Below are 14,169 nucleotides of genomic sequence, written 5' to 3' on the forward strand. Positions count from 1 at the left end.
TTCGCATAAATACTGTATAAGTAGACAATTGAGTATTAGGACAGTATGAAACTCTGATGAATATAGTCTAGAGCCCGGGAAACTTAAGCCATGTCCTTCCTGGCCATACATTGTCTCTTACGGGCTCCTTATCTCTTTGCAACTTAGTGGCGATGTCTTCATTCTCTTTCCACACTCTAAGAATGTTACCTCCCATCAATCCTTGAATATTCTCGTCGGAAGCACCTCTCTCCATGCATTTGTAGAGCAATTCAGGGTATTTGGAAACGTCTTCTAAGCCTTCTGGTACGCTTTCTATACCATCAAAATCACTCCCGAGGCCGACACTTTCCCAGCCAGCAACCTTGGCAATGTGGAAAATATGGTCCACGGCATCCTCAATTGTGACCTTGTCGGAGTCTTTCGAAGGGTTCCTCAAGAACCCGGGGTAGAAGTTGACTTGGACAACACCTCTTTTCTCTTTTACAACTTTCAAGACGTCGTCTGGTACGTTTCGGAGGTGAGGACATAAACTGTAGGCTGAAGAATGTGAGAAAACAACGGGAGACTTACTCACTTCTAAAGCGTCAACCATTGTCTGGTACAGAACGTGGGACAAGTCTACTAGCATACCGATTCTATTCATTTCGGCGATACATTCTTTCCCTAAATCGGTCAAGCCTCCGTCTGGTAATCCTGCTGCCACTGAGGAGGCTGCCGTCGCAAAGGGATTATCACAGTTGTGAGTTAACGTAATGTACCTTACGCCCATATCGAAATACTTCCTTACCATCGCAATTGAAGCATCACATTGGTGAAGGCCCTCCACTCCTAAGGTGACTGCCAATTTCCCTTTCCTTCTGTAGATGTCCAAGGCTTCTGTCGAATTCCAAGCAAACTCCATGTAATCAGGAAACAAGTCTACGAGTCTTTCGGTTACATCTATCTGTTCTAATGTATCACGTACAATTGGAGTTTTGTAGTTGAATTCCTGTGATAGTTCATCGGGGTATTGGCACTCTATAAAGACAGAAAAGAATTGAATACCTAACTTCCCCTTCTTGATTTTGGGTAGCGATGTGTGAGTGAAGAAGTCGTCATCGAATGTAAACCCCGAGCCCAAATATAACTGGTTGTGAAGCTTTAATCTCAACATAAAAGGAAAGTCATTGTGGGTATCCACAATTGGAGTTTCCTTCAACAATTTATTCAATCTTTCCTCTGAAGTAAGCTCCTTTTTGGAGTATCCAAGTAGACTTTGGATCATGTTAGTTACAATAGTATCTTCTAGTTCGTACGAGAATTGAGCTTATGACTACAGGTATCACTAGAATTAAATAGAGCAGAAGTACTTCTAAGTTTACTAATCGGCCGTCTCTTATCTCAATATTTTCTCATGTCGTACGGCACCACCATCAGATAATGTCATAGGACAGTGGAGTTGCGAATTCTAACATGGTCTGAATCCGCACTTCAGTGTCCATGTATAAGTGGAAGAAGGAGACATTGAGAAACACAACATGCGAACTGTTTCGGTAGCCTCGTGAGCCCCCGAGAGTCATCATGAAGATTAACATTTGATAACTTTTGAGAATATATAGGAGAGCGAAGATGTTCATATTCCCTTGGTGTACTGGTGTGGTGCCACAATGAAGAAAATAAACTCGATTGAACATTAAGGTCATCGATGAAGACTTAGATTTAGAGATTCTGTGCCAATCCTGAAGTTGAATCACATTTCATTCAATTAGAACATACAGGAGATAACAATTACTCCCTTCGTCTCCGTTAAGCCCCAATGAAACTACAAAAAATTACGTTATCTACTGTTAAAGCCAAAAATCCATGAATCTTCATTTTGTTAGTAAATTACCCCAAAAGAACGGTGTTCAACCCTGCTGTGTAAGTCATCTCATGTAGGTGTTAGTTGATTTCAAGTTGCGTCCTAAGACATTGTTAAACGGACGTATCATGACGATAACGCATTAATTCTAATCATTATAACTTTACAGCAGTGGCGTTTTCACAAACTTTACAAACTTCACATACGTTTACCTGTAAGCCAGACACTTGATCTCTTCTCCTCCACTCAAGAGAAAACCAACAAGTGCATTCTCGGTAATAATGAAAGAAGAAAGAAATGAATGAAATAAATAGAAAAGTAAAGGGAAACTGAAAATTTTTAGTGAAGACATTATAAAATCGGTAAGTGCACGCGCGTGTATTTACTATAGCAACAACTAATTGCACCCATTTCACTCTATATACGGTGTTTCGATACCATTGGGTACTCATAGCACCATAGTTACTTATTTGAACGTTTTGGCTGTTCATTTCCCGTTTATTTGTTGGCAATGGTATGGTAATACTTCTGTATCTCTTTATACCAACTTGTAAGAAGATCCTGCTTATGGATGGTTTCATTGTAGTCATAACCATCAGTTTCCTCTCCATGTGCATCTGGGTTGAGGGTGGAATTCAAGATACCAGCATTCGTGTTCTGATTCGCCACATCGGCTTCTACTACACTTCCTGGTCGGGCAGTGGCTCCTGTTACAGCAATCTGTGCCTTTTCGGCTCTTTGCTCCAAGAATATCTGGTCTTTCTGGCTGAGCTCAGATTTTGCCGCAGGAGGAATTGCACTGACCATGTATCTAAACCATGAATCGATTAATCTGAACCAGTCAGGGTCCAGCTGCTGCTTCTCGCTCGAAAATAAGAGTGTACTAAGTATGCTTTCCTTTGACTGGTCATCAGCTTCTCCGAAAGTAAAAGCGGCTCTCACAGGTAAGTCCCTATCGTTGTCAATTTCCATGTTGTCACCACCAGAATCTTCTGATGTAAATTTCGGATGGCTACTATCGAGTCGGATACTCTCTATAGCCTTCAAATTATAATATATATCCTCAGAGCGTAGCGTCAAAGGAAAAACTTGATTACTCTTATCCAGCGATTCGATGTATTCATTGACAAAGTCTAGCTTAATGTTGGAAATCTTTCCTGTATTAATAAGCTTCAACAAAAGTGCTTCCAAGTCCTCTTGGGTCATCTCTATGGTGTCCCTTATGTAGTCGAATCTAATGGTTTTGAAAGCAGCGAGGTAATGGATAACAATCTTCGATTTAAGGTTCACTAGAATATGTTCTTGCGCGTGAAGGAATATGTCATCGCTCAGTAAGTCGCTATTCAGAGTCCTTATACGCTCAATTACTTTTCTAAAGCCTTTAAGATCCATCTCATCGTATGATTGCATAAGTAGCAAAAGATCTGAGAACTCCGCGAGTTGTGAGTATGTTTGGGTTTCTTGAGACTCAAAGGGATTGAATTCATTTTCAGTTAGTAATGAACATAAGGTCAAGTACTTGAGTATTCTTTTTTTCTTCGAAGAACCTGCTTCGTCGAAGTTTTTGAAACACTCGTAGAATTCAACACGAGCCTTTTCATATTCTCCCCTGTAGAATTGGACTTTGGCCCCGCATTCCCGTATTGTTCCCAATATCTTTGGGTGTGTAACTGCTGTCGTGATTCGAAGACTTTTTCGGTAGAGCAGGTTCAACCGAGAAAGATTCACATTTTTCTTGTGGGTTTCATACTCAATTTCAGATGCAATTGCTTCAAGTGCAAATGACTTGTTCGTAGCATCTGATACGGTGGTGAGTTTTTCATTGATTGCGGTTATCAAAGCAGGGCATTCATCGTATTTGCGATCCTCTAAATAATAACCCAATTTGCTAAGAGTGATTTTCAAGTAAAGACGGTCATTAGTTCCAGCAGATGTACCCGTCTGCTGTAAGTATGAAAGAACAGTTTCGTAGAGCTCATTGACAAACGCCGGATCGCCAGCTATTGAGTAATTGGTTACAATTTTGGTCATGGACTCTTCCGCGTAGTTCTTATTGACTTTTGGAAGTATCCTTATTAGAGCCTTGAGGTACTCAATTGCAGCCTCAAATTTTTGGGAGTTAAAGTAGATTTTGATCAATTGTTTGCATGCTTTAAACCGCCATTCGTTATTGACCTCATTGTCTTCGGTATTGTTCACTAGAGCATTCAATTCCTTAATGGCCTGTTCTGGGTCGTCATATTTCAACCCTTTTGCAGCATAATATTTGTTTTCCTAAACAATGTTAGTAACCTTTTCAACATCATCAGTACTTTGATAACTCGAAATCATAGGGCCATAATCACAAAAATACCAAATTCAATTATAGCCCCATTGGAATCATTCCATCCTACTCACTATACCCAAATCTTCCTCTTCCTCTACGTCCTGAACGTCATTGGAAGCCACCTCTTCTTCCTCCTCTTCAAACTCAAATTCATACGATTCTTCAGAATAGAACTCGTCATCGGACATCTTTCGCTACAATGCAACTTCTTTTCAATCCACTATAAATAAAGAGCTTATCATCTACAACATTAACGGCTGCTTTCTAACAAAAGTATACTCAGTAAATAACCTGCAAAAATACATGGAGCCTTGACATTCTCAATCGAACAAATAGCAGTTTACTTCTTCCCTACGACATCGGGTTAAACCAGAAGCTTTCCAGTGCCAAAAGACACCGAATTATATTGCAGATAATAGAGAATTATGCATTTCAGATAAACATCTAGGAAAAAGTCCCCAACACCCACCAGAGGTCATTGGAAAGTATAGGATTCAATAATGTCAACGTCAAAAATGACAAAAAGATTAAAAAAATATTCCGATACCGGGAGTCGAACCCGGGTCTGCTCGGTGAAAGCGAACCGTGCTAGCCGTTACACTATATCGGATAATCTGAAGTTTTCACCGCTCGTTACTTTTAGCCGTTGACAGTAGTTTTTGTGTCGAATTTTGTCGCAAGACCCGTACCGCAGCATTGTCTTAAAAGATCCGCAATCCACCATTTGTATCGCAAATGACGAGCCCAAGCGGTTAACACTTGTTTAACCGACAGAGAATTCTCTACTTGGGTATCGACTTTCAATTATCTTCACTAATCTTTCTACGCCATCTCCATGATCATCTGAAAAGCTGAGCATGTACTTTGCCGGAGAGTTTTGCTCTAATCCACACTAGTTTCTCTCCGTACTAACCTCCCCCATTATGAACTATATTATCTCTCATTAGTTAGTGTCCTTACTTGAATCCCTGAATCCCATAAGTAGTTGATAGGAATATACATCCACCATATAAAAAAAAGAACCGGAAATTGGGAAAATTTCGTAAATTTGCCAATAAACCACTTAAATACTTTCTTTGGGATTTAAACCAATTGAATATGCTTCAAGTTGATTTTGCAACTGTTTTGTCAAGATAAATAATCTTCTGTATTTTGGATTTTAGTTTTTTGTAACTAATCTGCAAATATTTTTGAATTTAGAAAAATGGCACCAACATTATGTTTACAGTAATCCTGATTATTCAAGAATGGCAATTGGGTCTTTTGACAAAATCTACTGTACGGAGAATGAGTTTCAGAGAAAAATATTAAAATCATTTAAAACATTTTACTGACTTTCGGTACATTCAGAGAACAGGGAATTTCTAACATTTTATGTATCACTGACATTGTGGTGCGCTCTTCGAATTAAGCAAATGTGACGATTTGAATGGAAAGACTACTTCCTTAAAGGTCTTATCAAAAGTGGCTTATATCTCCTTCACTGATATACTGAGATCTTTCTTAAGAGCTCAAATGTATCTCTCTACCATATGTCTAGTAAAACTTAATCAACGAAATAGCACAAGATCCATACCGCACTACAAATAAAAACATCCTTGCCTCATTATTGCGATCACGTGATTTCGAAGTCTCAAAAATGGAGGTAACATTTTTATTCTCGAAGATCGCCTGGTTAGCTCAATCGGTAGAGCGTTTGACTCTTAAACTAGACATCAAAAGGTTGCGGGTTCGACCCCCGCATCGGGCTCTTCTAACAATTTTACAACGCCTGGTTAGCTCAATCGGTAGAGCGTTTGACTCTTAAGTTAGACATCAAAAGGTTGCGGGTTCGACCCCCGCATCGGGCTTTGTTTTTGTATTTTTAAAGTCATAAATCTAGTGGTCCACTATCTTTCATATATTACATTTCGAAATCTCCATTTTGCACTTATCAGAGATACTGATGTGGAAAAGAAAACTATTCTTAAAGCGTAGCATATGTTGCAAAAAAAAGAGTTGTATGTCGTGTTCCAACCGTATAACCAGTCGTGCCCTAGACAATATCTCATTTGTTAGAAGACAGAGGAGAGTATATAATAAGATGATTCTTTTAGCCAGCAAGAGAGATACACTTACTCTAGTAATAATGATTCTTGAAAAAAGAAGAGAATAGGGAGTCAGGCAGTTTCTAATGCACCTGTGTTTACACACTTTAGATTAAAATGAAGATAAAATAGACTCAAGTCAAGGGATGAAGATGGCTGCAAAAGTTGAGCACACTGATTTAGGGCGAATGACAGAGACTTCGAGGAGGCAGATTGGCACTTTAAATGATCTAAGGATTTCCACACAGAAGTATTTCGAATCGGCACTTACTTTGACTGAGCTGATCAAACATCGGTCTAACTTTGGGAGTTGCCCGAGTCTTGCTTGAAGGCGCGGTGGATGCTTGATTGGTACTCGGAGGAATAAAGACAGATCCTCTAGTATTACTTCGATATCAAAGCGATAGAGTAAACCAAAGTGACATATGTAGATTGTAACAACCTCAAATGCTGAACGAATTGAAAATTTCATTTCACTTGCAGAGGATGAATGAGTAGTGGCGATGATATCGAGTCCCACCAATTGTCAACGGAAGGATGACTATTCTGTACACTCTGACTACGATAAGATGCCAGATACAAATGTATTTGATATACCTACACCTTGAATGAGAACTATTTTCCACTTCTTTTCTGTATTTACCTACAATTTTGTGGTAATGATACAATATCATAGCATGGTCATGTTTCCGAGATGTAGAATATCTTCCAGGAATTCTAAACAGAGATGGTCGAGTATCCTCAACTTTCCTATTAAAAAAGAACGAAATTGTTGGTGGAGACCAAGAAAGAAATATTATTCAATTGCAGATTTGGCGTACCTCGTTATTTAATTAAATGATATTCAGAGACTTACTATAGATGTAATCTACATTATATGAATATTCTATCAAGAACCACTGTCTGTGATGCTAGGGAAAAACTATGCTTCTGATTGGCTTTTTTGAAGGGGTCCATCTTTATTCTTAACTAAATTGAACGAAATAGAGAGAAGAGAGAAAGACGGGGTGACTAGTGATCAATACAGAGAGAAACCCTGATGTGAAAACTCTTTGCCACAAATCCCTTTGGCGGCAGTTATTTTCCACAGAAAATTTTTTTTGAAGGTAGATGTACATTCCTATCAATTATCTTATTGACTTTGAGGAAGGCCACTAACTAATGAGAGTTAACATAGATCGAATCATGGTGGAGGTTAGCACGGAGAGAAACTAGTGTGGACTAGAAGCAAAACTTCCCGGTTTATATTATAATTTTTTAGAAAAAAAAAATTTTTAAGGTGGATGTATATTCCTATCAACTACTTAATGGGTTTAAGTAAGCCCACTAACTAATGAGAGATAATATAGTTCATATCATGGGGGAGGTTAGTACGGAGAGAAACTAGTGTGGATTAGAGCAAAACTCTCCGGCAAAGTACATGCTCAGCTTTTCAGATGATCATGGAGATGGCGTAGAAAGATTAGTGAAGATAATTGAAAGTCGATACCCAAGTAGAGAATTCTCTGTCGGTTAAACAAGTGTTAACCGCTTGGGCTCGTCGTTTCATATACAAAAGGTGGATTGCAAGGAGGTATCGGTTGAGTTTTTTGTAGTCCTCGAAGTGAAGTTTGGGGTTTGCGACTAAGGTGCGCCAAGTGGGAGGGATCAGGAGCCAGATACGCTAAATTACTAAATCACGTTATATAATCACGTGATTCCAACACTTTCAAAGAATTGGATATCTCTGTCCAAACAACAAAAGCCTGGTTAGCTCAATCGGTAGAGCGTTTGACTCTTAAATTGGACATCAAAAGGTTGCGGGTTCGACCCCCGCATCGGGCTTTCTTTTTTCTGTTTTCTTTTTAGTTCTTGTTTTCTTATTTATAACCTTTGCCATTGTTCTTCTTTTTTCTTGTTAACAACAATACTAATGCAAGGAACGTTGAAAGAGGAGTACAATGCCGATATTCGTAAGTTGCGACACTTTGATTGTGAGATAACTAGAAAGCACTTTGAAGCAGATAGGGGGCGCTGCTTTGTATAGGATTGAGCTTTTTCTCTACGACAGATATAGAAATGCTGATACAAATGGCAGTATTGTAACGATGGTTTGTATTTATACTATGAATAGATGAATAGGGTGTGTCCATGTGGATTTTTTTTTTGGGAAATTGAAATATGATTGTCTTGTAAAAGAACCGTAATGTAACCGAGAACTAAAGAAACTGAGTGAAGTGTTGGACACTAATACCACTAGTTGAACCGTAAATTGAACTTAGCCATGCCGTAGTATGGTGAACGTGATTATCAAGTTGAAAACCACGTAATAAATAATTAATAATTGTACTAGCAAGGATAAACCTTGAATATTATGCTGGAAATGCCATCAAGTGGTAAATCCTAAATGTGATAGGATTCCAATCGATTTAAAGAGCATCGACCTCGAAAGGAAGATGTGTCCGTGTTTACCACTCTGTCTAGACATGATATGCCCATTTGAACTTCTGGATACACACGTAGATTATAATCGAGATTACGGCAAGACATACCAAAAGACCGATTGTGACCTTCTCTATGAATGCTTTGTCGAGCTGTTGTTTATGTTTACTCTTCCGCTTCCGCGGGATTGGTCGTATTTCTTTCATCGAAGCGTAGTGGTCTTTGGGGTGTCTTTCACTGGTATAGCTGCGATGGTCACTACGATCCAAATCCCCAAGGAAATATGGCGCTAGCATGTTCACGGCATCGTCTGAATGTGCTACGTCCTCAAATGCTTCGGTCGCATCTACTCCTCCACAATCGAAGAGCACTTCTACTCCGCCAGGATGGTCCCCGGCGAAGGCAGTGACATCGTAAACCCTATTATAGATAACCATCCATAGATCTTTAGGGGTGTCGTGTTTCCTAACCTCCTGGAGCAGATACAACTGCCGAGGTCGGTACTTTTCGGTTGTGTTGTTAATAGTGGCCATGGTGGGAGGGAGATATGCAAAAGAAACGATGAATAGAGTCAACAAGATCGTCTGGAGTTCTGGAGATGTGCTGGATATAATAAACTATGCTTTGACTGGGTTTATACCACAAAATATCGCTATCTTTGGCTTCTGGCGGGCAGCTGGCGATCCAGATCTGGTTGGAGATGGTGGAGGAAATCGATGGAGAAGAGGTTTGACCAGATGGTCATGGATAGTCACCAAGGAAAAGAAGGGATATATGTTTCTTTTTCAAGTCTTTTTTGACGACAGCTCGGTTTATACAGTTAGGCGAACTACCCCTGCTATCTGTTATCACTAATCACAACAACGACCACTGTCTATCCAACAGAGTCTTCTCAGTAGCCACTTCTCTCCACCTACCAGAGAACCTTAAAATTACCACTCTTTTTCTTAACTATGGGCATCCAGACTTTTTTCGGTCGGGGACTGAGAAGTTCTGCACAGGAGCACACATTCCTGATGGAGAAACCGACAAAAGAAATTTCTGTTGCGAATGCGACAGCTACGATAACAGGGAAGGAAGGAAGGCATAGAAACGAGGGAAAAGAGACGGATATTCAGAGACTACTGATTGGCAGTATAGTATGAGGCAAAAGTAGGCAAAAGTAGGCAAAAGGTAGTATGAGCCAAAAGGGAGAATAAGTCAAAGAGTATAATCAGCCAAATAGCATCACACAATAGTAGTATCACACGCAACAGATAGAGGAGTACTACACTCTGTAGAATTAATTGGAGAGAAAAGGGACAGAGATTTTCAGACACACAAAGGAACAGAGACTACAGATTAGCATGAGCCAAATAATATCTTGATGCTATCTTGATGCAATAGTAGCATAAGGCAAACAGTAGCATCACACAATAGTACCTTCAAAGACTACAGATAGAAGATGCATACTCTGTACAGAGTATGGGGGGGGGGTGGTACTGGATGCTGTGACATGTACCTCTTTGTGGAGATCTATATCATTTCTCCATGTAACCACAGAAGCATACTAAGATTTCTCATTCAAATTACCTATTTCGGAACACCTCACATAGCATATTTTATGTCACATCCGATTGCGATATGTGCGGTGGTGAGAAAGATGCTTATTGTCTTGCACTGTACCAAAGCGCCTGAGATGAGAACACAGAAAAGGACCAACACACAGACACGACGACTAGGACAGGACTGAGATGCGGCAAAGAGGGGACTAAGACATGATAAGACACGATAAAGACACGATAAAGAAGGGACTAAGTAACCACTAAGAAAGGGCCGAGAAACAAGACCCAACTAAGAAATGACAAAAGACACCACTAAAGACACGACTAGGAACCCCAAATTTGACACGACTAAAGAAACAACTAAGATATTACCGAGAAACAACTAAGACACCACAATAAACTCTCCCCACTAATACTCTGTAAAAACTGTACACAATTCACAGGTAACTTTTTTTTTCTGTAGACATCATTTCTAACCCATGTCACATGATCTAATATCACGTTCCTACACTCACTCACATTTTTTCCGTTTCCGTTTTCGTTTTCAAACTCAACGATTTTCATCGCTAATTGTATGATACGGCTAATATTTGATACAACCAATACTGTGCTGACAGACGGTGGAAAGCGTGCCGCAAGAAAACTATACATTACATAGAGACAATCAGCGCACGTTACGACAGAAACTGAAAACATCTTATCAAATTAGAGTCTGCTTTCTCACTGTATTGGTCACGCTTCTTCGTCCTAACTCGTTTTTGATCTGTTCGTTATACGCTTGCAACTATGAGTTACCGCACTTCTACAGCATTGCCTTCATCGAAGAAGACCCATTCCGAGAAACACAAAGCCATATTGAAACAGCTTCTTAAGGAAAATGCCAATAAAACATGCGCCGACTGTAAAACATCCAAAAACCCGCGTTGGGCCTCTTGGAGCTTGGGATGCTTCATTTGCATTAGATGCTCCGGTATCCACAGATCCATGGGAACCCATATTTCCAAGGTAAAATCAGTAGATCTTGATGCTTGGACCGACGATCAAATTGAAAACATGGTCAAATGGGGAAATGAACGTTGTAACGCGTTCTGGGAGGCCAAGTTACCCGATGACTATATTCCTGATCAACTGAAGATTGAGAGTTTCATCAGAACTAAATACGATATCAAGAAATGGGCTGCCTCATCGACAGTTCCGAACCCATTATCAATTAAGGTCACACAATCATCCACATCTGCACAAAATGTCGTTGCACCTACTGCAACATCGTCTAGAAGCGCTAATGTGGATTTGTTATCATCGCAATCTACTTCAAAGGCGAAAACTTCTGATTCAGGTCTCTTATTGAATGATGATTTTGGTGCTTTCACAAGTTCTCCATCTCCAAAGCCGCAAGCAATCCAAACAAACAATAACTCATTGCCAAAACTTCCTACAAGTTCAGTTCAGTCAGCTCAGTCCACTGGTGGAAGCATAGCAAGTAACAACGGTCGTCCCGACCTTAAGAAATCTATTTTGTCATTATACTCATCTCCATCTTCTTCGACTAGTTTTATCCAGCCACAGCAGCAACAGCAAAGATACCAATCACATAGTCCTAACCCAGTAGCTAGTGTGAATTCCTTAGGTAATTCGTTACAAGGATTGAATTTTGGAGGAAGTCCAGCACCTCAGAACTCTACTAATTCTAATCCCAGTACAAGCTCAAGCTCGTTTAACTCTTTAAACAATTACCAAGGATCTATCAATTTCTCACAACAGAGGCTTGCTAATAATAGCACCACCAACTCATATAACTCTGGAAACTCAAGACAAGCCGGTAACAACTGGAATAACGAATGGGCGGAAAATACACCAACTAATCAATGGGAACGCAGCGCATCTGCAAATGGAAATGCAGCTTCTGTGAATGCAAACGTTTTGGATGACGAGTTGTTCAAGAACGTATGGAGCTAAGGCATAATTGATCTTATATTCGCATCTTTCACTTCTCGCATAAATAGATAATGCACGTAATCTACTACGAAAGATAGTCTATTGGAACCACCAACTGCCTGGCCTCTTATACCCGAATATGATATAGTAAGTAGTGACTAAATCGGGAGTTCACTTTGATGATTTATACTGTTAATGAAGCTGTACATATGAATATGAATACTACTATATATAACTAATAAAACATCCATATTTAAATATTTATAATTCTGCTTGGGTGCAAAGCTGAATACGCCAAAGCTAAATTTTTGCAGCTATTAATTGCAAAACCTTTTAGTCTAATATCATACCAAAATTAAATCCAGCCAGCATATGAATGCAATTGTTAGGATATTTAATGAATGTTTGGAATCATAATTGATATCTATACTGTCAATTTAATGACCTGTAGTTGGCAATCCAACGTAAACCTTGAAAGAGTCGTAGATTAACCATTGGAAACCAGTCAAGGTACCAATCATAACAATTCTGACAGGTAAACCGTTCCAAACACCCTTGAATCCAATATCCTTATAGATTCTGGATAAAGCACCTCCAAGAGACTCACCAGCCTTTTTGTCGGAGTTAATCTTAGAGACCATCACATCAGCTGGGTGGGAAACAATTGCACAGAAGATACCAGCAATGTAACCACCAAGGAAAGAAACCCCAGTTTGTTGAATTGGAGTGTACGAGGAGACCGGCTTACCTAAGTACTTGTAGATCTGTTCAACGGTTTTCTCGAAACTGGCAAACTTAACCATGGTGTATGGAATCTGTCTAGCCCATAATGGCACCAAACCCTTGTACAAACCACCGAGACCTTCAGCCTTGGTGATCTTGGACCAACCGTCAAAGACAGAGTTGGCATATGGAGGAATTGTGGTCTGGGTCTTGACTTTGATGGTCTCGAATGGACACAATGCAATATCAGCCAAAAATTCGGCACTAGCTGAAGCGGTTAAGTATATACCAGTTTTGTACTTGTTAGCGATATCTGGGCCGACCAAGTCTGAGTACGTCTTTTTGAAAAATTCGTAGAATCCGTACTTACCGGCACCCTGGAAAGAGTAACCGATGAAAGTGGCACCAAAACCAGTGAAGATGGAATCACCTTGGGTTTTCAAGATGGTTTTCCAACCCTGGACATTCGACTTATACAAATGGGCATTGACTTGACGACGGCACTTAACCAAATCCAATGGAGTTACAGCCGAGTGCGTAGGACCACAAGCAATGATACCACCGATAGTACAAGCGATGTAGTAGTCTCTACTGAACAATTCAATCTTCTTGTCTGTAAGACCTGTCATTGTGTGGGTTTGAAGTATTTTCTGGAGTTGTAGAAAGGTAAGGGTCTATATAGAGCCAAAGGATTGGCGATGGCTATTCTAAGGAATATAGGAAGGGAATAAGAAGATACAGTATTACAAGCAAATCGCCTATGGACCAATTGACCACGAACGGTTTCGAATTGTTATATATATCTAAACGAAATCAAAAGAAACAAGAATGCTTCGATACTTCATGGAATTTCATCGTCCGAATATTCAACGTTTAGGGGGTTAAGTTTCCTATTTATAGTACCGCCATAGATAAGATTGCTCACTTACAGGGTTATTTTCGCAGTGGCCGGCGAGTGCCAGGTTTCTCCGGTAGAGCCGTCGCAAGGGATTTCGAGGACTCTGTGGAAAGAATTAGAGAACATTATGCTGCGTGGTTACAAGATGGGGTTTATAATGAAGGTAGAATAATAGAAGGTTCGTGTGAGAGCAACGGTGGTAGGTTTCTGGGCATGGGGGGACAAAGAAATTTAGGCTATGGTGCTGAATAAATTACTCCGATGATTAGGCCATCGCACTTCTCGAGTGCCAACTTTAATTTGGAGATTGTTCTTCCATCCACAATCCCTACTTACGGCACGGTGGTTGAGGCTCAACTCCACCAACTGCTACAAATTCCATTTTCATACCCTCTCTTTGTTTCTTTGATTTT

General features: G+C 39.9%; 5 protein-coding genes and 4 non-coding genes across 9 annotated transcripts; 4 read left to right on the plus strand and 5 right to left on the minus strand. All coding sequences in view use genetic code 12, as the record gives it.

Annotated features, from left to right (window-relative positions):
- Positions 1–67: 67 nt before the first annotated feature.
- On the minus strand, positions 68–1,246 carry RJT20DRAFT_94545 (dipeptidase; the record flags this gene model as incomplete). Its single annotated transcript, XM_064921538.1, has 1 exon — positions 68–1,246. One exon carries the CDS (start codon positions 1,244–1,246, stop codon positions 68–70), a length of 1,179 nt encoding a protein of 392 aa, XP_064775300.1.
- Positions 1,247–2,185: 939 nt separating this feature from the next.
- Positions 2,186–4,572, minus strand: RJT20DRAFT_127404 (uncharacterized protein). The gene is made up of 2 exons (XM_064916999.1): positions 4,220–4,572; positions 2,186–4,096 (listed from the first exon to the last, which is right to left on the minus strand). The coding sequence occupies exons 1-2, from the start codon at positions 4,334–4,336 to the stop codon at positions 2,321–2,323; spliced, it is 1,893 nt and encodes a 630-aa protein (XP_064775301.1). The 5' UTR covers positions 4,337–4,572; the 3' UTR covers positions 2,186–2,320.
- Positions 4,573–4,686: 114 nt separating this feature from the next.
- On the minus strand, positions 4,687–4,758 carry RJT20DRAFT_t62. The gene has a single exon. It is a non-coding gene; the product is annotated as a tRNA-Glu (tRNA).
- Positions 4,759–5,817: 1,059 nt separating this feature from the next.
- Positions 5,818–5,898, plus strand: RJT20DRAFT_t55. The gene has a single exon. It is a non-coding gene; the product is annotated as a tRNA-Lys (tRNA).
- Positions 5,899–5,917: 19 nt separating this feature from the next.
- Positions 5,918–5,998, plus strand: RJT20DRAFT_t56. The gene has a single exon. It is a non-coding gene; the product is annotated as a tRNA-Lys (tRNA).
- Positions 5,999–7,978: 1,980 nt separating this feature from the next.
- RJT20DRAFT_t57 lies at positions 7,979–8,059 on the plus strand. The gene has a single exon. It is a non-coding gene; the product is annotated as a tRNA-Lys (tRNA).
- Positions 8,060–8,307: 248 nt separating this feature from the next.
- RJT20DRAFT_127406 (uncharacterized protein) lies at positions 8,308–9,613 on the minus strand. Its single transcript, XM_064917000.1, has one exon. It carries the CDS (start codon positions 9,187–9,189, stop codon positions 8,695–8,697), a length of 495 nt encoding a protein of 164 aa, XP_064775302.1. The 5' UTR covers positions 9,190–9,613; the 3' UTR covers positions 8,308–8,694.
- Positions 9,614–10,734: 1,121 nt separating this feature from the next.
- On the plus strand, positions 10,735–12,378 carry AGE2 (Age2p). The gene has a single exon (XM_064917001.1). The coding sequence runs from the start codon at positions 10,987–10,989 to the stop codon at positions 12,154–12,156; it is 1,170 nt and encodes a 389-aa protein (XP_064775303.1). The 5' UTR covers positions 10,735–10,986; the 3' UTR covers positions 12,157–12,378.
- On the minus strand, positions 12,379–13,696 carry RJT20DRAFT_127410 (Cu/Pi carrier). Its single transcript, XM_064917002.1, has one exon. It carries the CDS (start codon positions 13,485–13,487, stop codon positions 12,573–12,575), a length of 915 nt encoding a protein of 304 aa, XP_064775304.1. The 5' UTR covers positions 13,488–13,696; the 3' UTR covers positions 12,379–12,572.
- Between the last annotated feature and the right edge of the window lie 473 nt (positions 13,697–14,169).

This window comes from Scheffersomyces xylosifermentans (genome assembly GCF_036884685.1).
Source record: "Scheffersomyces xylosifermentans strain CBS 12540 chromosome Unknown RJT20scaffold_3, whole genome shotgun sequence".
NCBI lineage: Eukaryota > Fungi > Ascomycota > Pichiomycetes > Serinales > Debaryomycetaceae > Scheffersomyces > Scheffersomyces xylosifermentans.